This window comes from Apium graveolens, chromosome 6, assembly GCF_009905375.1.
Source record: "Apium graveolens cultivar Ventura chromosome 6, ASM990537v1, whole genome shotgun sequence".
NCBI lineage: Eukaryota > Viridiplantae > Streptophyta > Magnoliopsida > Apiales > Apiaceae > Apium > Apium graveolens.
The window spans coordinates 104062752-104085586 of NC_133652.1; the positions used below are offsets into that span (position 1 = coordinate 104062752).

General features: G+C 35.1%; 4 protein-coding genes across 5 annotated transcripts; 2 read left to right on the plus strand and 2 right to left on the minus strand.

Annotated features, from left to right (window-relative positions):
- Nucleotides 1–60: 60 nt before the first annotated feature.
- LOC141665367 (asparagine--tRNA ligase, chloroplastic/mitochondrial-like) lies at nt 61–4116 on the minus strand. The gene is made up of 7 exons (XM_074471353.1): nt 3873–4116; nt 3050–3477; nt 2765–2833; nt 2370–2480; nt 1740–1844; nt 1119–1245; nt 61–461 (listed from the first exon to the last, which is right to left on the minus strand). The coding sequence occupies exons 1-7, from the start codon at nt 4114–4116 to the stop codon at nt 352–354; spliced, it is 1194 nt and encodes a 397-aa protein (XP_074327454.1). The 3' UTR covers nt 61–351.
- On the plus strand, nt 3865–8850 carry LOC141667978 (uncharacterized). Of its 2 annotated transcripts, XM_074474631.1 has the most exons (3): nt 3865–6147; nt 6639–6725; nt 7575–8850. In XM_074474631.1, exons 1-3 carry the CDS (start codon nt 5647–5649, stop codon nt 8667–8669), a joined length of 1683 nt encoding a protein of 560 aa, XP_074330732.1. In that variant the 5' UTR covers nt 3865–5646; the 3' UTR covers nt 8670–8850. The 2 variants fall into 2 exon arrangements, with proteins under 2 accessions (XP_074330732.1, XP_074330733.1); XM_074474632.1 differs by lacking the exon at nt 6639–6725 and having other exon boundaries at nt 5338–6147.
- Nucleotides 8851–11373: 2523 nt separating this feature from the next.
- On the plus strand, nt 11374–15983 carry LOC141666594 (peroxisome biogenesis protein 19-2-like). The gene is made up of 5 exons (XM_074472672.1): nt 11374–11555; nt 11666–11714; nt 11954–12239; nt 13072–13388; nt 13938–15983. The coding sequence occupies exons 1-5, from the start codon at nt 11516–11518 to the stop codon at nt 13981–13983; spliced, it is 738 nt and encodes a 245-aa protein (XP_074328773.1). The 5' UTR covers nt 11374–11515; the 3' UTR covers nt 13984–15983.
- A 5461-nt stretch (nt 15984–21444) lies between these two features.
- LOC141665368 (uncharacterized) lies at nt 21445–22546 on the minus strand. The gene has a single exon (XM_074471354.1). The coding sequence runs from the start codon at nt 22510–22512 to the stop codon at nt 21445–21447; it is 1068 nt and encodes a 355-aa protein (XP_074327455.1). The 5' UTR covers nt 22513–22546.
- Between the last annotated feature and the right edge of the window lie 289 nt (nt 22547–22835).

The window sequence follows — 22835 nt, forward strand, 5'->3', positions numbered from 1 at the left end:
AAAACAAATAGGGAGAAATTGAGAGCTAAGATGTCGCATTGTACTCGTGAGTCTCGCTAATAAACATCAACTACTAATAATTCATTTGACATATGTGCAGTTACTATGTATATGTTACATTTACACCAAATATATGTCAACTATAATGTCAATACATCTTTTCTCTTTGCCAAGTAATGCCAATACATTCTCCTCCACGTGATGCAGGTAAATATTTATATCAAGAATCCCGACTTTGACTTGCATGGAGTTTCTGTTGCCAAGGATATATAAACTTGCAGGGCTAAGAACAATAAGAAACACCGACAAAACATATCCAAATATAAATAGAACAAGAATTTGAAATCAAAACTATGCCGAGCCAGGTGTCCGAGGGAATGGTATTGCATCTCTTATGTTCTCTATCCCAGTGGCAAATTGCACCAGCCTCTCAAACCCTAGTCTAAAGCCTGCATGAGGAACTGGAAGACAAAGATATATGAGGACTGATTACTTGCTAGTAAAATATAAATTTATGTCCCCGTCTTTTCTTTTATGAGAGAACATTGAGCAATTTTTAAAACTAGCCAAAGAAAGCAGCTTTGAGAGGTTGTTACAACACCTTGAAGATCTATTTTGAATTCTCAAATATTCAGTGTTGAGAGCTGGTTCTTTAGGCATCATGATTCTCATATGTTCTATGCTTCTTTAGAAATTATTTTTTCTCCCTCAGTTTTATTTCTGCATTCAATTTTCTGGAATCCAGAACAATTTTTGTATTAAATTATTCTCTTGTTTAAAGAGAAGTGGATGCAAAACCTACCCTGGGAGAATAAAAGTGAAATTTGGAAACATCCAGAACCATTACACCAATTGTGGTCAACTCTAATCTTGTTTGCTATTAATTTATTTAGTTAAAAAAAAATTGTGGTCAACATGATCAAATCCTTCCAATAACTTGGAATTAATTTACTTAACTGATTTAGTGTTAGTTGTAAATCATGGTTAGCACACAGAGTTCTCCCGTTTGAGTTTTTACAAGTGGGAGCAAGAAACAAAAAATATCAGGAATAGAACCATTGAAACTGAAACAATTAACAGGCGAGTCCAACAATGGAAACAACATACAGTTGCTTTACCTGAACCATAACGCCTCAGGTCAAGATACCACCAATAGCTATCCTTATTAAGCTGTAAGTTATCTAGCCGATCCTCCAGTAAATCAAGACGTTCTTCTCTTTGGCTTCCACCAATTAGTTCACCAATCTGACAGACAATAGCCACACAGACACACACACCAATAATTATTGTGCTAAAGAAGATCGATAGATAACAGGAACATTGATATAACTACTCCCTTCGTCCCAAAAAGTATGACCCTTACATTTTTTCACGCATTTCAATGCGCTTGGAAGAGGTACTCGTAAATAACACTTTTGTATTTTTTAAAATTTTGTATATGTTAAGTTAATATTTACATATGAAACAAAAAAGTTAAAAGAAAATTTAACTTACAATGACCTCCTACTAAATATAATTTTCAAATTATATTTAGTACGAGGTCAATAGACCATACAACCCTATCATATCATATCCATGTTGCTATTTGCCAGCATAAATCCAAAGTGAGCAAAAAGGACATGCTAAAATAAATAGATAATATATGTCGGGGAAAAACTATCAAATAAGCTTCCAAAGAATGAAAAAGAAAGTTTATATAAATATAACAATGAAGTGCTGAACAAAACATCAAACCATACCGCACCAAAGGTGTTTGTTCGAGGACGAAGATGAGATTTTGTTCTTAAAAATTCTCTGCTGACCCTCTTTTTCTGGATGGGAAATGAAGGATCACTTTTACCGACCTATGGAGAAAATCATATTTTGACATAAGAACTAAATAATTACTGAAAGTAAAAGGAATGAATTATAGCAGTAGGGACTATATAGGATGAAGGCAATCTTACGGTATTGTGTGAAATACATAAGGGCTCAAATTCAACTAGTACAGTATTTTTTTTTCACCCGTTTATGTGTATACGATTCTGTTCATATAGGAATGTTTTGCACCGTCCCTAAAGATCAAATAACATTCTTCAGCATATATTGCAGCACTATCTCATTCATGAAATTCAACAAGTAATAATTCTTATCTAAACATATTTGTATTATTGTATACAACTACATCTGTGACATCCACAAGTTTCAGTATATTAGTAGAGTAAAAAAGTTTATCATAGTCTAACATACAATATAACTGAATTTTCGAGTGATCGGAAATTGCTATCAAGAATTACTACAGATCAAATTAGTTACTGCAAAAGCTTAATACAAAGATGTATCAAGTTTCACATTTTGGAAACCAATCAATATTGTAATTAATAATTTACCGTTACGAGTTTCTCGACCTTCAACTCTACTTTCTGCTTTGAGCCTTGACTGTTTACCAGAATCCCTTCAACACATATCGAAGCACCTGTTGTCGTCAAACCATTCTCTACCTACAGATAAACTTCAAAGAACTTAATTCTATGACACCGCATACCCAAACTATAGCATTTTTCTTCCGTTCCTTAATAATTGTCGCTTCGACTTTAGCACATATATTGAGGTGTAAAAAAATGGTTATACTACCAAATTCCAATTTTTGTATGAAATAAAGTTTAGATTAAGTACCTTCTTTTGCACCTCAATATAGTGCCAAAAGTCAAAACCCGGAGAGGGCACCAAACACTACGAAATACAAGTTGGAATAAAAATGCTAAAACTTATGAAGTTTATATACCTGATCATAGCCTTCAGCATCTGAGCCGACAACACATTGCATATTTGATAAGCAAGAACCATCATTCACCTAAACATTCAAGTTTACATATTTCATTCAAAATTGTAAGCAACAAGCAATCTAAACCCTCTACTTTAAATAAATGACAACACAAACTTATCCATGGCAATATCTATTATAAAATATTTCTCAAAATGACATGATTATAAAAATTAAATTCCTTTAACCTTGTACATTCATTTAATTTAGAATTGACACGAACACAACCCGAAACCCGACGAATACCTCGATAAATGTGACACTACTCTGTGCACGGAGAGTCCTGACCCAACCCTTAACAACCAAAGTCTGGCCTAACCTATCCAACCCCTCATCAGGCCCTCCTTTAATATCCACAATTTTCAATCTTTTTCGAAACTTGCCCACTTTATCACTCCCCAAGACTTGTGCTTTCTGCTTCTCCGCAGCTTCTCCTGACGGAAAAGCTGCGGCGATCACACTACTCAACTTCCGGCCACCGGAAAATGGTGAATTCACATAGTAGTGCGTGCATTTTTTTGGCGGGAAATGGGGATTCTTGGTTAGTAGTGTTGTGGGTGGTGAGAGTGAGGGAAGGAAGGGTGGTGTGCGGCGGAGGGAGAGGAATCGGACGGTGACGGGAAATGGGTTTAGCCGGAGAGAAGTTGCCGGAGAGAAAACGGCGGTGGCATAGATTTAGTGGCCTTGGGGATTTGAAATGTATCACTGTTTTTTGGATACCATACCATAACCATTTTTGTTTACTTATGTTTTTTAAGACAAAAATAACGATTTTTTTAAGGCTTATTAACCTTTTAACCCTTAAAGTATATGCGTTTATATTCATAAATCTCCAAACTCTGCGAGCATACCCTTTAACTCCTTGTGTATATATTTTCATACCCGAGCATATCTTTTAACCCCGACTGTATATATTTTCATACCCTTTAGCCCTTTTTACCGTCACAATAAAAAATTGGAGGGACAAAAAAGACATTTAACCTCCGAGTTGTACCGTTATAAGGGTTAAAAGGTACATTTATGATACTTAAAGGGTGAAAGGTACATTTATGAAAACATATAAGGCTACCAAAAAATATATATCCATTGGCAACCATTGCTGCAACCTTAACCTCATCTCTTTCATCAGCCTCAAAACAACCTTTCCTCGAAAACAAGTCTTCATTCCATGGCTCCCAAATCATCTCGAAATCATTCCAACCGATATCAGCAAGGCAGAGCTCAAAAGCTGCTGCTTCTTTGAGAAAAATTGTGCAAAGTACCAGAACCCGTAAGCATGCCTCACGAATCATGGGTAATTCAGTCTGCAACATTTTAGATTCACGAACATGATCAAGATTACTTATATACTCAAGTTCGTCCTCTGAGAATGGAATAGACGCCTGAGGCCAGTGTATCCACTCAAAATATGGGTTTTCCAAGCTCTCTGGTAGACTCAGACCATGATCGGTTAGGGATAATTTCTATGTTAATAGTGCGCCTGCTATTCTTTATGATTTTTTTGGGATAATTTCTATGTTAATACAGTAGTGCGTATTGGTTGTTTTTGAAATAATTGTTGTCTTCACTAATGAGTGTTGTCATGTTCGTAACTACGGTACACACAATGTCGTCTGTAACTTTATGTTGCTCGATATATTAGGCTAGGCTTATTGATTTCAAAAGTGTGCATCCATTTTCCCTTGTTAGTTTAGAAGTTGTACATTCTACAATCATCCGAGGTTGATTTTTTTTAATGACTAGACTAAAAAACATTGTGAAAGATGAAATATAATTAATGTCTGTGACGAATAAGAACATACTACACATTTTTAAAATTAAGATTGAGAGGGAGTCCACCCTAGTTCAAGTCCTTCATTCTCTGTTTGATTTCCACAAATTCTTATTTCGTTTTTGACAACATAGCAATCCTTGATGATCATCCCCATTAGGAAACTAAAAAATCATACAGCCTAACTATTCGATCTATCAGTGATAGAGTCGATTGATAATGAGTGGTTTTTCTTCTGTCCTAGGGATCGAAAGTATCAGTGTGGACAACGAGCTAACAGAACAACAGTAGCTGGAAAGCTACTGGTAAAGATAGGTTTATTAAGTCACATTCCTGGTTTCGCACTGACACAAAACTATTGATATTAGAGATGACAATTCACATCTCTAAAATCATGTAGACTTTGAACCTAAGAGTAGCCTAAATAGTAAATAGTCAAAGCACGTTAACAAATTTATTAAATTAATGAATCTGTTAGCCCCTGAGTCTGAAGTATATTATGGTGTATCTTTTCACCCTCAAACTACGAGAAATGTATATTTTAACCCTTATAATAATACAACTCAAGGGTCAAATGTCTTTTTTGCCCTTCCGATTTTTTGCTGTCACGGTAAAAATGGTTAAAGGGTATGAAAATATATACTTTGAGGGTCAAAGAGTACGCTTGCAGAGTTCAGGGTATAAACTCTTATACTTTGTAATATAAGCCTTTTTTTAATAATTTGTAATATTTAAATCATTTATGTTTTAAGCTTATTTTTATATATAACACGTTTAATTTCAGATTTCAATCATTTTGTCACATATATTTTGTGTTTAGCAAACAAAAGTATGATGATTTTTTTTTTCAGAATGAAATTAACGGGAGAGAATAGCATACAAAAATACCATAAAAGTTTAACAAAGTTTTGGGGTTTGTTGTATAAACAAAACAAAAAACAAACTGCTCACCATTAAATACTGAAAAGGAAGAGGTGCCATTAAAATCCGTGATTACTGGCAAACAAAACCCTAATTTTCCATCAAAATCTCCAAATTGATGCAACCAAACATTAATTAGTTCACTGTAATTATGAGTTCTCCATCTCTACTAGTAGTAGACCCCAAAACTCAACAACCTCACCATCAATTTCAAGAAAATCAAGAACCTACACAACGATTCCAAGAAAATCTAGAACAAAATCCACAAATCGACCCATCACATTCCCTCAATGTTTCATCCCAAGATTTTCAAAACCCACTACAATCTCATCAAAACAATGATACCCAACAGGTGATGGGGCCTGAAAACCCGCCGGAGATTGCCGATGCTGCTTCTGAACCGTTAGGTGAAGGGCAGGTTCAAGTACAGCATCAGCAGCAACAGAATGTGGGGTTTCAGGGTCTTAATCCAGCTGCTGCTGCCGCGGTAGCTGCACTTTCGCAGCTGACTCAGTTTGCGGGGAATATGGGTGATGTGGAGAGGGCAATGGTGGAGCTGCGGGGGCTTATTGCTGCTGGTGGCCTTGGAGCTTTGATGGGTGGTGGTGGTGCAGCTCCGTTTATCGGTCAAGGGCCTATGCATTATGCTCCGGTAGGTTTGTTTGGGTAATTTGATTTGTCATTGTTTCCTATAGTTATATTTGGTTTTTTTGGCATGTCAGTAGTTGTAGTGCAGTTTGTTTTATTGTTGGTATTGTTATGATCATTTGATTACTGTTGTATACATGCTTTTTAAATTTTTTAAAACTGCTGTGATACTACGGAAATGTTTTTAACTTCTATCTTTTATTATACAATTGCAATGTCTAGTTCATTGTTGGCTGATCAAACATTATTTGCATGATATCAAGTCAACAAGTCTGTTCTTCCACTTGTTAACTTCACGATTATTTGTAGAATGTATGCTTCACTGCATAAAAATATCAGAAATCCCCTCAAATGGCACAAAATAGATTAAATAGCTCCAAATAGTACATTAAAACATTATGGCCCCAAATAGGACATTAAAAAATTACGGCCCTTAGGTCACTAATAAACGCCAATTGACATAGCGTTTTTGTTCTTTTGACTTTTGTACTCCAGTTGACATCAATTAACCTGCGTGCCGGACTTCAGTTTGAACAGAAAACGTTACATTGTGTTGCGTTGTCCAAGAAACACATATGCATGGTGCGTTTTTTGGTTCAATTTTTTTATTATATTTTTTAGTAAAAGTGATTACAGATTAATATAAGAAATAGTAGTTTGATGTCGGGCTTTAAAAAATGTAACATAAAAATGAGATTTTTCATGCCATAAAGGGTCATTTTTTCTATTTCTGCTATTTTGGGTATTTTTGCTTAAAATTGTGCCACAAAGGGCCAGCACCCCAAGTATTATCTTCTTTTTAAGTGGTATAGTAGGTTAGCTTAGGGATTTTATAACTTCAAGCATCCATATATAGCTACATTTAACTCCCCTTGCAACTTGGTAGAGAGTTTATTCATTTGACATATATTTTGATGCAGCATTCTTAATTCGAATTGAATTGTATATATATCTCATCTATTTCCTACCGTATTAAGAGGATATCCTCCATTTTGCAAAAATTTCAAACTTATATAACAATTGAGGCTAGATTTTTTCTATGTTTTCTGCATAGTAATCCGTATTCTCTGCAAAATTAAAGCTTTGAGGATTTTTTTTTTCTACTCTTCTTTTTTCTAATGTCTTTGTCATAAAAATCAATAAAAAATTAATAGGATTATAACCATGAGTTGAAATATATGAATGCCTTGATACAGGTTCAATTATATATCATATATGTGTTCATGAATACAAATATACAACAGTTCAGAGTATTTTAATTATTATCCATCAGCTTCTAACTTTTTCTATCACATCTGTAGTGATTTTGGGTCATTTTTGTATTTGAGAAGTAGTGATTACAATTATTAATGGTTATGTTATCTGGGATTAGGTATTGAACTTTGGTTAAAAATTTTAATTGTTGCACTCGCTTTTGGGAGCTTTCTGCAGATCAGTCAGCCTCCATACAGGGGTGGTGGTAGGAGGGGTGCGGATCGATATAGACGTGGCGGTAGGGGAAATTTTGGAAATCGCGGAAGGGGTCGATGGACACCCAGAGAGAACTTGCAACAAATTTCATCATCTGGTCCAGCAAATGTTGCAGCGGAGACGACCAAGTCTGTTGAAGAAGTTGCAGAAGCTTCAACTGTCAGTATTGATCAGGCTGGCCAACTTGAAATGCCTTATCAAGCATCTGTACAGACAAACGTTACCTCAGCTCCACAGCGTCATATGCAAGTTGCACGTTGTGAAATTTGTAGGGTGGACTGCAATAGTTTCGAGATTCTTGAACAACACAAGGGTGGTAAAAAACATAAAAAGAATATGCAAAAACTGGAAGTACTAAAGGCTTATCAATCTGTTGCCAATGCACCGATCAATGGAAAAAATGATGATTCTAATACTGAAGGGAAGCTGGAGCCGGAGAATTTGCAAAATTTTGAAGGGAACTACCAGACTATTCCAGAAAATTTCCATTCTGAAGCTTTGCCTGTCCAAATTAATCTTGAAAATCAGCCTCAAAATCCTGAAATACATCAGCTAGACAACCAGAGGCCTGGCATGAAAAGGAAGATGAGAGGTGGTCGTGGCGGAGGGAAGCTTCCGAGTACACAAAGATGGCCGAAGGAGCCAAAAGTGGCTGTTCCCTTAATTTGTGATTTGTGCAATGTGATGTGTAACACACAAGAGGTCTTAGACCGTCACTTATCTGGTAAGAAACACACATCAAAGTATAAGCGCTTTGAAGGCCACCAGGCTATGTATGGACCAGCAGAACTTCAGGTTCTTTACCCTCCTAACCCTATCTCACAGACTTTAAGCCAACCTCAAGGCCATCAACAGAACTTCTCTTTTCCTCAAGGCTTAAACCTTCTTTCACCAGTTTCTCATGCTACACCTCAAATTCATCCTGTAGGAGCTTCCGGTCAAGCTTCGAATGTCAACCCAGACTATCAACAAAATTTCTCTGCTCCTCAGGGCTCAAACCTTCTTCCTCCAGGTGCTCCGACCGGACCTCAAATTTCCCAAGTTCATCAACAATAGGCCTCAATACCCACAGAAGCCAAGCAACACTGGTAGTGTAGGACATGCACTTGGCCCCTGCCAGGTTGCCACAACAATTGTTTTTTGTTTTGTTGAAAAAGAAATGGAATGGTTTATGATTAAAATGTCTGCGGACCAATTATGCTTAAAATGTTACTAATATTCTTCTTCAAAAGTTGAGAACATATATCTTTCATGAGTTTAAATGGGCCAGAAACCAAAGTAATTAAGCTAATTATAAAACTTTAAAATTCGATCAAGATAATTTCATCGTATATAATTTTGTTTAAAACTTCGAGGAATTAGATACTATAAAACATAGTTTATATGATTATATTAACAATTAGCAAAAGAAAAGAAATTGAACTCTTTGCATCTATCTATACAAAAAATAAAACTAAACAAAATGCATTTAAAATAACTTATTTACTTGTATACTTATCTCTGGAACTGGAGTTTATTTATTTATTTGTATTATTTAATAGTAGTAATAATAAAAATTGTCTAAATAAAAATCATGAACTTATAAATATTATAAAAAATGATGAAAATAACCATATTTTTAAATAGGGCATGAGCTTGGACTTTATAAAGACCACAATAAAAAACTTTTCTATTAGTGCGTCGTAAAATTAAATTTATCGAAAATTTTATACACGATCCAAGTGTACGGATGTGAAGATTAAGTCAAAATATAATTGTAAAAAAAATTTTATGTGACTCCAAGTGGCAAAGTATCGATGTTATAATGGATCTAATTTTTTATAAAATATTAACGGTAGAGATTGAACGATTAATTTTTTAATTATAAAGTGACTGATCGAAATTACAAAATTATTTGAAAACTTGCATACTTATTTATTTTACATAATATTTACATATATATGGTTGAATTTTTTATTTTAATATTTTAATATTATAAAATTTCATGCTTATTTAAATTTTTATTAGAAATATGAGACTAACAGGCGTTTTCAAAACGGGGATTAGTAATACTCATTTTGAAGAGGTAAAAGATGCAATCTTTTTGGATGAGATTAACCAAGATATTATTAGGCTTATAAACCTTTTCACCCCTCAAGTTTATACGTTTTACCTAGCAGTCCCTGAATTCTGTGGACTTACCCATAAAACCCCAAGATATATACTTACATGCCTTTTAGCCCCTAACCATATATTATAATAATAACTTTACAAATTGGATGGGCAAAACTGTTTTTTACAAATTGGATGGGCAAAACTGTTTTTTTCTATTGACATTCCCTCCAAAATGAAGAAAACTCTCCCGCCAAACCTCATAGCCCTGTGGTTATATATATATATACATATATGTGTGTATTAGCTGATATTTTATTAAAGAAGTAAAGAAAATGGAACCTAATTGTTGGTGTGGAAGAGCAACAGTACTAAGAACTTCTTGGACAGACGCAAATTCGGGAATGCGATTCTGGGGTTGTTTCCGTTTCATGGTAAGTATCGATGTAAATATCAATTTCTTGTACTGGGTTAAGGATAATCATAAATCTTTATGAAATTGCAGGAGGATCGGAGAAATTCATACAACTTTCATTTATGATTTGACCCTCCTATGTGCCAAAGGTCAAGAATGATTATTCTTGGTCTGCTGAGAAAAATAGATAAGCTTGAAGATGATTTGGGCAAACATGAGGCTGCTGTTGAAAAGAAAGGGAATAAGAGAAACCCTATTTTGTATTATGTAGTCATGATATTATTAGTGTGAGTGTTCGTAGTGTTGAACAAATAAATGGAGTCAATGCCGAAAAGATATGAATTACCTAAGTGAAGTTTTGTAGTAGTGAATAATGAGTACCATGTATGACTATGTACTACTTTTGACATCTATGTAATGAGAAGTAATAAGGAATAAAATGAAAATATTTGCAAAACAAAGTACTTCCATTACTGCATAATTTAACAAGTTCAAAAGCAAGAAATTGATTCAGAATTTAACGAGTTCAAAGCAAAATAAAGTCTGAACTGCAAAACAAAGTGCATAACATCCTCACCTTTAATAAATCAATACATGCATCTCATTCAGTCCTGGACAATCTCTTTAATTTTTCCCCATGAAACAAAAACATACTAATAACATCCTCACCTTCAATACAGAAAAAATATTATACCTCACAAACAAATCAATACATGCATCCCATTTTAAACAAACAACAACTAGGTTATCAAAATTCAAGCTTAAACATACATGGATACATTAATAATCAAAGTTTAAAGCTTAAACATTAATAATTGATACATAAAAAACAAATTATAAATAACCAATACATACAATTAAAACACAATATAAGGAAAAGAGAATTAGCTCCAGAGCTCTCATCACTACCCGCCACTAAATTCCACGATCGAGAGTTCCTAATCGCCGGTGATTTCCAATAACAGCTCTCAAATATCTCAATTTTGTATTAGAGATAATGTTTAGGGTTGAAAGAGTATATCAACCATGAAACATCACAGATTTGATGTGAAAAGACAGTTTTGCCCATCCGATTTGTAACGTTTTTATTATATTATCGGATTAGGGGTTAAAAAATATGTAATACATATCTTGGGATTTTACGGGTATGCTCACAAAATTCGGAGGCTAATAAGTAAAAACACATAACCTTTAGGGGTTAAAAGATTAATAAGCCATATTATAAACTTTGAAGAGCCCAAGAAAATATAAAAAAAATAAAGTCTATCAGGGCCAGGATAACTTGTGCAGTCATCTTCTTCTTGACCCCCACTTTCAGATTTCTTTACCACCAAGCCTTCAAAGATCCCCCCCACCCTTCTATATATATACACACACAGAGATACAGGGACAAGTTATGGCTGACCATTCCGATGATTTAGACCAGCTTCTTGATAGTAAGCACTACTCATCCTTCATTTAAATACACATACATCATTTATCCAATTTATATTTATATTGTATTCAATACTTTAATATGTAATTTGTTTTTACATCTTTAATTCAGGCGCCTTGGATGATTTTCAGAGCCTTAATCTCACTTCTTCTGCTCAAAGGTCCTTCCTTTCCTTTTCTTTTTTTACTCCTTTTGTGTACTTGTTGTGTGTGTGTGTTCTTAAATTTACTTTTTTCGTGTGGTTATTTTTTGGGATTGTTTGATTTATGTTGTAGATAGACTTTTAATTCGAAATTCTTTGATGACTTTTCGAAAAAGATTTTATTTTTGGATATGTTATTGTGATATAGTTGTTTGTGTGAAAAGGGATTAAGTGAATTGTTGGGTTTTTTGCTGCAGAAGTGGAGATAATGGAGGAAACAAGGAATATAGCGGGCCTTCTTTGAGTGGTGGGGGTGTACAAGGGCTAGGGATGGATTTGCCGGATTTGAAAAGCAAGAAAATGGGGAAGCAGAAGGTGTCGAAAGAGTCTCAACATGTTTCCGAGGCTCTTGACAAGCTTAGAGAGCAAACTAGGGAGACTGTCAAGGGATTGGAGTCTATTACTGCTCCAATGCCTGAGTTTGGTAGTGATGCTATGATGGAAGATTGGGTCAAGCAGTTTGAGGAGCTTGCTGGTTCTCAGGTACTTCATCTGCCTTGATCAAACGTGTAGTTTTCTGTTTTATTTGAAGGGTGATGGGGTTCATGATTGTTTGCTTGTGTGCTTGAGTATTATTGTTGATCAAATTATTTGTAGTTTGATCGTGCTTTTCAAAGCTAGAGGACATGAATCCCTTTTTTGGGTAATTGGATTGGGGCCTTGGGGGGGTCGGGGGTTGGGGTTTTTGATGAATGTAACACTCATAAATAGGATACAAAGCTTGTACTTCACAACTCATAGTTTTGTTTTTGGGCAACAAGCATAGCTACTCGTGATTTACCTTAGTAATAGTAGCTTATATAAATAGCCATTGCACACGGATGCAGGAATCTTTGTATATAAATAGCCATTGCATACGGATGCAGGAATCTTTGTATTAATAAGAATTGCAAAGGAACAAGGTTAACTCGGGTCGTGAATATGTCTCAATAGACAAAATTCATAACGTACAAGCTGAAAGTGGACTAGAGATAAGTGCTAGAAGTCCTATAATATCTAATTGTCTTTGGGGAAAGTTATTATCTTTTTGTCTAAATATTATTCTCCATGAATCTAACTTTAGATCCCAAACAAGTTCAGTGAAATGGCATATACGTGAAGGTAAATCTTATGTAAGAAGCAGGACTCATGTAATTTCCATTCCAAACTGCTGCTACTGGAAAAAATAAATATAAATGAGAATCTCAAATACTTATGGCTTGTTATTCATGTAGCTAAACAGCTTTCCATTTGTGTACTTACCTGATGTAACCGAGTAATGAAGGTGTAACATCATAAATAATTGGCATGTTTAATAAATATTGACATCATATAGGACATGGACTCTATCATGGAGACTATGATGCAACAGCTTTTGTCTAAAGATGTGCTTCAGGATCCTATGAGAGAGATTGGTGAAAGATATCCAAAATGGTTGGAAGATCATAAAGCTATGTTAAGCAAGGAAGACTATGATCGATACTTCCACCAGCATGAACTTATAAAAGAACTGAATGGAGTTTACGAAACTGAGCCAGGAAACTTCAATAAGATTGTTGAGCTCATGCAGAAAATGCAGGAGTGCGGCCAACCTCCTAATGATATTGTGCAAGAGCTTGCTCCTGATTTTGATATATCTACTCTTGGCCAATTGTAAGTGCTTATGCTGTTTCTTCATTCAAATTCAAGTAAAATTATAATTTTGAAACACTGGCTTGATCTATAATAGAGGTTCATAAGATTACAGCATTAATATTGAAGGTATGTAGATCTTATCCTAGATTTCATATTTCTTTTTCAATCAACACGCAAACCTCTTGCCCATGTTATAGGTGTTGAGGATTACACTGAAAGATAATATTAGGAAAACAGTACTAGGTTTGATAGTCTTTGGCACTATCGTGATGCTGATTATTTTGGGTTGCAGTACCCTTTTTGTAATGTGTTTGAAGGAATTTAGTATCATGGAGTCTAGGAAATAGGCAAGACCGCCTGAGACTAGGTTTATGGCAAATAAGTTTTTCCAGAGACTAGGTTTATGACAATGAAATTCTTGGTATTTCATCATCTAATTAGGTGGTGTGTATTTAACTTCTGATGCTTTTTTTGGTATAGTATGCACTATTGCACTCCTTTCTTCTGTCTGTGTCGAGCAATTTCATCACCTTAATAAGTTGCATTTTTTGTTTTATGTACGTGCAGATCTCCGGAGATGCTGGACTCTCAACAGAACTGTTGTATAATGTGACAAGAATATATTTGTTGCTTCTTGCCTGTCCCCCGGCAGTTTCGGTTGTATTTTATAAAAGTTGTAAGCAACGTAAGAATAAATATTGTTTGGAATTTATATCAATAGAAAAATACTCATTTCGGGAGATTACCATCATGACTTCTTAAATTTGAAGCCTCAGGAACATTATTCACCGGTTCTATTGCAAGTCATCAATACTTTATAATAATTACTTTAGTAGGCTAGTGATATGTACTTTTCAGTTTTAGCCAATTTACTTTTCAAGAACTATTTTTCTAAACTACAAAATTAAAATATTACAATGGAAATTTTCCATTGAAAGTTATGTTTATGTAACCCACAATAATCAGAAATAGGTCACCAAAGATTAAAGCATAGATTGACAGAGCAATTGGGCTCTTGAACATGGTTGCAAGGCCTCCATACCACTCTTTTTTTATATGTTTTTGTTAAAGAATTTGTCGCCGGTCTTTCCGGCTATATTGGGAAAGCAATTTTACAAAACAATTCTACAAAAGTTTTTTGTGATAACAATTACAATATCTATATAGTTTGCCCGTATTTCTTAGTGCAAAGATTATTCGGAACTAACCATTTTTTCTAAGTTTTCTTTATGATAAATTTCCCTGGTTACGTAGCATTGAAGATCCATACATCCACACGAATTATGCTGCCATCCAGAATCAACAAGTGTCATCGTTACTGATGATTGGACAAGCACAATGCCAGAAGGATCTGATTTTTGATGTCTTTGATGAAAGAGATGCTGCTAATCTTATTATCGGAATACTACTGAGCATACCTCACTCCAATTATCAATCATTAACACGGGAGAGGAACATAGTACATGCATAAATCATTCACAACATTTTAGTAGTTAGAATAGTTGAATTAAACATCCCACTCAGAGTTTGAGTCATCATTATTATTTGATAACCCAGTATCAGATTTTACGATCATAATTTTTCTTTTCAATAATTCTTTTTCACAGACATTTTTCTTGACTTATCTTCAACCCTGAATATAACTTATCTAGTCTCTGATCCTTTCCTCTTACTCATTTTCTCCATCTCCACTTCACGAGTCTTGAGAATTCTATAGATCTCGTCCAAATTCATAGTTATCTCTAATGGATATGACCTTCAAATCCCACTTTTTCAAAGAGTGCAAGAAGAAACTTCAGTTTTAAATCTTCTGGATCATATTCTTTGTCAACAAGTGACAAATCATTCAGTAATTTCTGATTCATGTTATGGATCTCAGTCATCGACTCATCAGCTTTTTAATCAAAGTGCTCATACTCATGTGTGTGATTATTTTCATATTCTTCTTAATAACAGTTTTGACTTGACACTTATTCTCCAAAGTGTCTCATATTTTCTTGCCAATTTTACATTCAATCATTGTATTGGACATAACACTATCCAAACTGCTATACAATAGATGTCTGACCTTAGCATCTTTCATGATAGATGCAGGGTTAGTATAGTCCTTCTTTTCTTTATCAACCATCTTTTCAGTCTCACCAGCAACAGAGACAACCAATTTATTGGGCTTATAAGGACCATCATAAATTTTATGATCCAAATGAAACTCTTGTCTGTTTAAAATTTCAAAGGACTATAATCTCTTAGAACTAGATTCTATTAATATTTTTGTTCATTTTACGGAATTGAAATATCTTCACTCACTAGGCCATAGTCCAAGGACTATGATCCTTCAGAACAAACATAGGCCACATGTTTGTATCTGTTTTCATAGGTTATGCCTAGGCATCAAAGGCCCACTTCTCATCTCGCGATTTTAGTGATCATCTTTCTCTTATTCGGGCATATGAAGTTAGGAAGGATGCTGAGACAAGTCAAGCTGGTTATTATGACTATTGAAAGATTCTCTTTGAAAGCAGTTCTTTTACTTTGAAATTATTATTGATGATGTAGACAGATGCAATTCATGGAGTCATGATGAGCATCTCATTGAAGCTATAACCTCTGCAGGTTTATTTCCTGGAATATGCTCAGTTTTGGTGGTTCATAAGTTTGTTTATAAGCTTTTATTATCTTATTAAACGTATTTTGGTTCGAACTGGTTTGTGAGAATATATAGGCTTCATGTTTTATTTATTGCACACCGTAGAAGTTAGACGAGAATATGCAGCCTGGTGTCTTCTCTTTGTCATTCTGTTGTTATTGTCCTATAATTAAAAAAAAAACCATCCTTTTTTTCCTCATTTATCTTTGATCAGACCGGAATAGGATTTTCGAGTTAAGGAATAACCTAAATAACATTAATGAATCCAAGCGACCTTTTTTGCACATCTTTCATAGGCGTGTTCCCTGATTCATTTGAGATATTGAGTTGATTTTAGAAACACAGGTTTAGATAGTTGATTTATTAGTGAACTAGGAAAAATCAAAGACAGATCTTTTGGTTCCACTTTCCAGCTATATTTGAGCGGTGTAATTTCTTGTTTTACTGCAGAACAAAGACAAGTCTATATCGCTGAAAGCATTGGAGGATGGGCCAGTACTTCGGTATGTATCCACCTTCAGATTGGATTATCCCAATATAGAACAGACATGAATTGTTGTTCTTAAATAGTGTGTTGATCCTGTGATATTAAAACTTTTCTTGTATTTCTGTGCCAGAATTCTGTGAATGCCCAGCAACCTAAAATTCCTTATTCATGGCTAGTATTTGATGAGTCTTTAATGAAAAGGTGAAAGTGAATTCAGTTATGTTGCAGGATTCGACTGCTGTATAGAAAATTAAAAATTTAGATAAAAAAGGAGTATGATCTTCTAATAAGCATACCTTCATATTTATCCCTCCCAAATTACAAAGTTTTAGATAGTAGTTTTCAGTACTTGGAACATATGTTGATCAGTGCAGTTAAGAGTAGAAAGTTTTGGTTTAATGGAAAAAACTAGCTTAATATAAGATCCCGTTGCTGTAATAGACTTGTACTAATAATATATGGTGTGGGCAAATGCATTCATACTGTTATCTGTCCAAAGGTCTGCGTGCATGAAGCAGATGACCATGGTGAATCTGCAGTTGTCGGTGTTGCATTGTTGACTATGTCGTCGACCAGGTCACAGACTAGCTGGAGAGCTCACCTCATATATTAGCATTTCCAAAACCATTCTCTTCCCCTCCATAAAAACTACGATGAGACCTGACTAATCGAAACAAGAAGAAGCCTGAAAAGTGTACCATATTGGCATAAACTTGAGGAAGGTCATATCTCAGACCAATGCACACTTTGAGCACATATGGATAAACCAAGCAGGGGAACAGTGAGTTAAAAGAAGAATGAGTGAACAATGTTTGTGAATGCCAGATGAATGTACTCAAGTTGTATTTGTTTTGTTGAAGAGTGTGACTCCTTCTGCTTCCAATAAATTTGATCTGACAAGCAAAGACTAAATATTCATTATAAAAGCAGCCCTTTTGAACAATGTAGGTAGTATAATAAAAGGCAGAAGAATATTAATCTATCCCCTTCAGCTAGTCCTGCACTTTCTGTATCTTTTATCGCAATAGCAGAAAATTGGTTCCCCGTGCCCCGTGTTATACAGGTATACTTGGAGAGCTGATTACTAGGCGTAATGAGTTTGTCATGAGCTTAATTTTTTGTTTTGTTTTATTTTTGCATATTGTTGGGTGGTTTGCTAGGAGAGATGCAAATGCAAGCAGCAGGGATCTTCCAAAGTAGAACGCTAACATTTTAGTTTGACCAAGAGTATGCGTTCCTTTAGCATATCCGTTAAATAAACTTGACCGTTTGGTCCTTAAAACGGAGTTTTCAGGCGCAGACGCGTGGTCCTGCTAGATCAGTTGCAACACCCTACCAGTTTCGACAATAACAATAAACAGGGAAGCAGGTGTTTTATATTCTGATTGAACTCAATTTACTGGTTTAAACAGATACAGGGAATTGGAAACTGGGCACCCTACGTTGCCCTTGACTACTTGGAGCACCATGCTGAATCATATTAATCCGAGTACTCATAATTTCCTACCTATTACGATCTAGTCATCTGGAGAATGTAGCAATGCATATGGTCTTGCCCATACTTTTCATAATGGCAAAACCAATAGAACAAACATAGATCAACATTAAGAGTTATTGTTGGCATCTGTTATACAAACCAAACATAAAGCATTATTTTCAGATACGAAAATATTACGATCTTAAAACAAGCCCACCTTCATGTTTCATCCCTCCCAGATTACAAAGCTTCACAAAACTAACATTTGAGATAAACATATTACATATGCATGCTCGCTGCTAAACATCAGATCAGATTGTTAATTTGTTATCATTGCGAAGGTATTCATGCCAAGTTCTTGACTGAAAGGCGACCACAATGGTAAATCTGCAGCTGTTGGTGTCGCATGGTTGACCATGTTGCAAACTAGTCGGAGAACTCTCCTCCATCTACTCACACTTTGATAACCACCCTCTCGCCTTCCATGAAAAAGTATACGACATAACCGGAACAAGAAAAACCTAGAAAAGTGTGTGATGTTTGCATAAACTTGACGAAGATCATGTGTCATACCAATGAAAATTTTAAGCACAAAGGGATATGCCAATAAGGGGAACAATGGATTATAACAAGGGGATGTGGCGGCTAAGAGTTTTAGTTTTACCAGAGCTAGCAAATGCAACACCATATCTACTATCTAGGTTAGGTAGAACAAGTGTAGAGGCTAGAGAATTTTATGAATATAATTAATCAATCATGTAAGATGTTTCACCACTTGATTTTGACAATGGCAAGGACAAAGACTATGGAATATAATAAGATTATCATCAACTGTGAATATTCTGTTGTCGCCAACAAATAATTCAGTGACATAATGTAATAACTGCTACACCAGCCGTTACAAGAAGAGGCATCTAGGAAATTAGGAACACAAAACTTCCTAAGATTGCTACGATAACCATGATGTGAGACTGACATAATGTGTGTGTCATGCCCGAAAAATGATGGATAGTAAAACAGAATTTGGTGTGTTTTTTCATTGCCTAAATAACAACTATAATGGCAACCACCCTTTATTGTAAAAGGTAGAGCAAGTATGAGTTCATTTAAAACCTTTTCCGCCATTCAATGCTGATACCAAAATTTTGTTTGTAAAAACACAGAGATGTTGATGACTCAGAATATCAACATATCTAAAGCATTCATGAACCATGAAATTAAATTAGGATTACTAAACTGCAATATACTATTAGAATTAAGGACTAGTAATTGGGAATACTACAGTAATCTAGTTATTCTTCAACGACATATGTCTATGCTAGATGCATGTATAAACTTGGTGTGGTTAGCTTAACAGTTTCACTGCTTGCTTCCATTATCTTTGATCTGGAAATTGTCGGTTGCAGATAGCAAGTGTTATTTAACCATGAGGTCACAGGTTCCACACCCGATGAGGCGCCATAAAACAATTAGCAGTCAAGGCATACTGTGACAATGATAAAAACAGAATTACAAGAACAGAGTGTTCAAATATGAAAAAACAATCCCTAATTTACTACTAGAGTGTCCAGACACCAATCCTAAGCTCATGGTTATGCGTTGTATAGGCTGTCTGGTTGTCATATCCTAAGTTTCGGCAATGGCACTATTGAGTTATCTAGCTTTATGTGTTATCTAGCTTGGGGTCTTTTCTTGTTGCGTTTTATAAAATAATTACTTTACAAGAAAAAAGAAAGAAAGGAGAGAACAAAAACAGGACTTGTGAATTGTTATGAATGTACCTAATCCTGCTGCTACATCAACACATGTTGCCCCATCAGCATACAGAAAAGGCCACACACACACGGTATGATTAGGAAGCTGGTCATGATCAGAACATATTAATAATATATATTCATTTTATCATGCCAGCAGCCAGCTTAAGATCCTTTTAAATCCAGAAGTTTGCAGGTGTTTACACATGATGTTTGTATTATTCATGTCCAAGTAAAAGTTGATGAATTTTAACAATCCGGTTGGGATTTATATACTCTTGAGATGTTTTTAGGAAAATTACAGGCACAAAAAGATTGAGAGGATCCAATAACACGAATATAGGTATCAAAGTAACGACTTGTTTTCCTTTATTTAGAAGAATATGATTGTAACCTAATGACTAAGGTGATTAATGAGGATGGAGAGAATTATACTATACCATTCATATGAAGAGTTGAGTCTTTTAATGAGAGATTTTCCTTTTACTCCCTGGCTTTAAGTTCTAACATAGCCATTTAACAGTTCAGTCTGGCCATTACATTGACCCAAACCTTAAACATGTATGAAGAGATAGATATAACTTACAACTTTTGATTGATTTAATAGGAACCATCCCCAGTTGTCTCCATAGAGTGCATTTCTTCCTGGTGGTAGAGTGATTGGACAATGTTGATGACAAGAGGCACACCGTGGTTTTATCGTCTGTCAGCCAACTTGAGGTGTCAAACTCATAAGAGATACTAGTGTCAGTATCATGCAGATAAACTGATCCGTCCTTGCACACGCTGACATGAGCAAACCTTTTTATGGAGTGAACCGCTCATTGGCAACAAATTAAACACTACTCGCAGATCCTCATTTGTCAATAATACGAACATCTGCCCCCCAGATGCTGAGAAACTTAGATGCACCAAGTCTTCAGTGCTTGGGAACAGGCCTAATGTACAAGTCTTCTCCAAGCTAAACCTGACATTCTTTCATATACTCTGCACCGGGTCTATTCAGTCATATTTCTCTTAACTTTTAAAAAATATCCCTCAAAATAAATCATCGATTGGAACCCCAAAATAACTGGATCCAAGTCAACACTCTTAAAATTTAACTTAGTACCTCCAACAAGATTTCAACTACAAGCTCGACAGCAAGAAGAGAACGAAATCAAACACTTTTCATGCATTATGTAAAGTACCATGTTATTCATACATATTCAACACAGAATCATGATGCACCTCACATTGACAAACTTGTTCTTAATTTGCCCTTACTGCACCATGTTTTGCTGTAATCTCTTAATTAAGCTCCGATTCACCACTAAAATTATTGAATCATCCCTATTAACTGCAGCTTGATTGAGTTATAATTTTTGCTATTGTACGTTTTGCCTGTAAACCCACCATTATCACTTATCAGCAACTCCAGTGTAAGTATAATTTTTTTTACAATTAGTACAAAACATCATAACACAATGCTAATACAGAAAAGATCGATGATGGAGATTAATAACCCACAATTGAAATAAATAACGATTTTATTAATTGATATGTAGCACGATATATAACACAAATATATAAAAAGATATCGCCAAAATTCTTCAATCTCCTTGAACCACTATTTATCAAACCCACTAATTTATTCTGATCTACTGCTAATCACTCAGAATTATTATAAAAAAAATAGTAAATAAAATATAGAAGACATTCACTTCACTTCAACTCTGACCCTGTCCGAAATTGTTGTCATTAGGAACCCCAGGAGTAGAAAAATCACTTGAAACCTGAACATGATTAACATAATCCTGATTTGTAAGAGCCAATTCACGATTCCCTAAGCTGTTATTATTCAACACGCCCGAATTATAGTTAAAATCCAGTAGCGTCAACAAATTTTCATTAGTAACCCCAACATTATTTGGAAGAAACTGATCTACATCAGGCAGCTGGTTTACTTGATCATCAAGTAATCCCTCCGCATTACTCAAATTCGTAGTCGTGTCAAAAGGAGAACTCGTAACCAAATTCCTCAACTCATCAGCTCCATTCGTGTTGATCAATGAAGAACTCACACCCGAATTGCTCAACTCATCAGATCCATTCATGTTGATCAACAAAGAACTCATAACCGAAGTCCTCAACTCATTAGACCCATTCGTGTTGATCAACGAAGAACTCATAACCGAATTCCTCATCAACTCATGATCAGATCCATCCGTGTTGATCAACGAAGAACTCATAACCGAATTCCTCATCAACTCATGATCAGATCCATCCGTGTTGATCAACGAAGAACTCGTAGCCGAATTCCTCAACTCATTAGCTCTATTGACCACGTTATTCTTCAGTTCCTCCAATTTATTAATGAAATTCTGGAGTTGATCCATCTCCAAATCCTCAAAAGAATCTTCCCACCAACATCCATTAATATTTTCTTCCACCACATTCTTCAATTTATTCTTCTCAACTTCCAACTCATTGGCAATCTTCAAATACTTGTTATACACTTCTCCATGCATGCAACTAGGGTTTTCACTCAAGGAAACATTATTTTCGAGATACCTTTGGATAAGAGAATCAACATCGCGATGACCAAAAGCATAAACATGATTCCCCGGAGATTGAGCAATAATAGCAACCTCAGCACCCGTCAAAACACACAATTCAGCAGCTTTCCTGAACAATCCGCCTCTACGTTTCGAGAAAGTGACTTGTCGGCTACTCTTCTTCTCAATTTTCTTCATCTCAATTTTTTGTCTACCGGCCGTTTTCTTATTAGGCATCATGTTTCTTGGTTTCGAAGAGAGAAAATTATTTAAAAAACAAGAAAAGATATCAATGTGAGAGCGAGAGAGACAGAGATTTGAGACAAGGGTGTGTGTGTATATATACGCGAGGAGAGGCTGGGGAAAGATCGACAAATTGACCATTATTGACGAGTGTAATTAATGGTGATAAGCTTAATTATGGAAGTTTAGAGGTGATGCTAATAATTATGGGAGCATTGCCATAGTTAATTGCTTTCCCGTATCAACTATTAAGATTTTTTTTTTATTTTTTTTACCTTTTGACACGGTTTGATTTTAACGGATTATGTCTTATCTTATTA

Bases quoted from the DNA above. Each gene is read 5' to 3' on its own strand.
- LOC141665367 (XM_074471353.1), bottom strand. From the start codon at position 4,116: ATGTTGCAGACTGAATTACCCATGATTCGTGAGGCATGCTTACGGGTT. The intron at 3,478-3,872 runs GTAGCCTTATAT...AAGGCCACTAAA, and splicing joins CAATGGATATATATTTTTTG to TCTATGCCACCGCCGTTTTC. The intron at 2,834-3,049 runs GTATTCGTCGGG...TTGAATGTTTAG, and splicing joins GTAGTGTCACATTTATCGAG to GTGAATGATGGTTCTTGCTT.
- LOC141667978 (XM_074474631.1), top strand. From the start codon at position 5,647: ATGAGTTCTCCATCTCTACTAGTAGTAGACCCCAAAACTCAACAACCT. The intron at 6,148-6,638 runs GTAGGTTTGTTT...TTTGTACTCCAG, and splicing joins GGCCTATGCATTATGCTCCG to TTGACATCAATTAACCTGCG. The intron at 6,726-7,574 runs GTGCGTTTTTTG...AGCTTTCTGCAG, and splicing joins CCAAGAAACACATATGCATG to ATCAGTCAGCCTCCATACAG.
- LOC141666594 (XM_074472672.1), top strand. From the start codon at position 11,516: ATGGCTGACCATTCCGATGATTTAGACCAGCTTCTTGATA. The intron at 11,556-11,665 runs GTAAGCACTACT...TCTTTAATTCAG, and splicing joins TTTAGACCAGCTTCTTGATA to GCGCCTTGGATGATTTTCAG. The intron at 11,715-11,953 runs GTCCTTCCTTTC...TTTTTGCTGCAG, and splicing joins CTCACTTCTTCTGCTCAAAG to AAGTGGAGATAATGGAGGAA.
- LOC141665368 (XM_074471354.1), bottom strand. From the start codon at position 22,512: ATGATGCCTAATAAGAAAACGGCCGGTAGACAAAAAATTGAGATGAAG.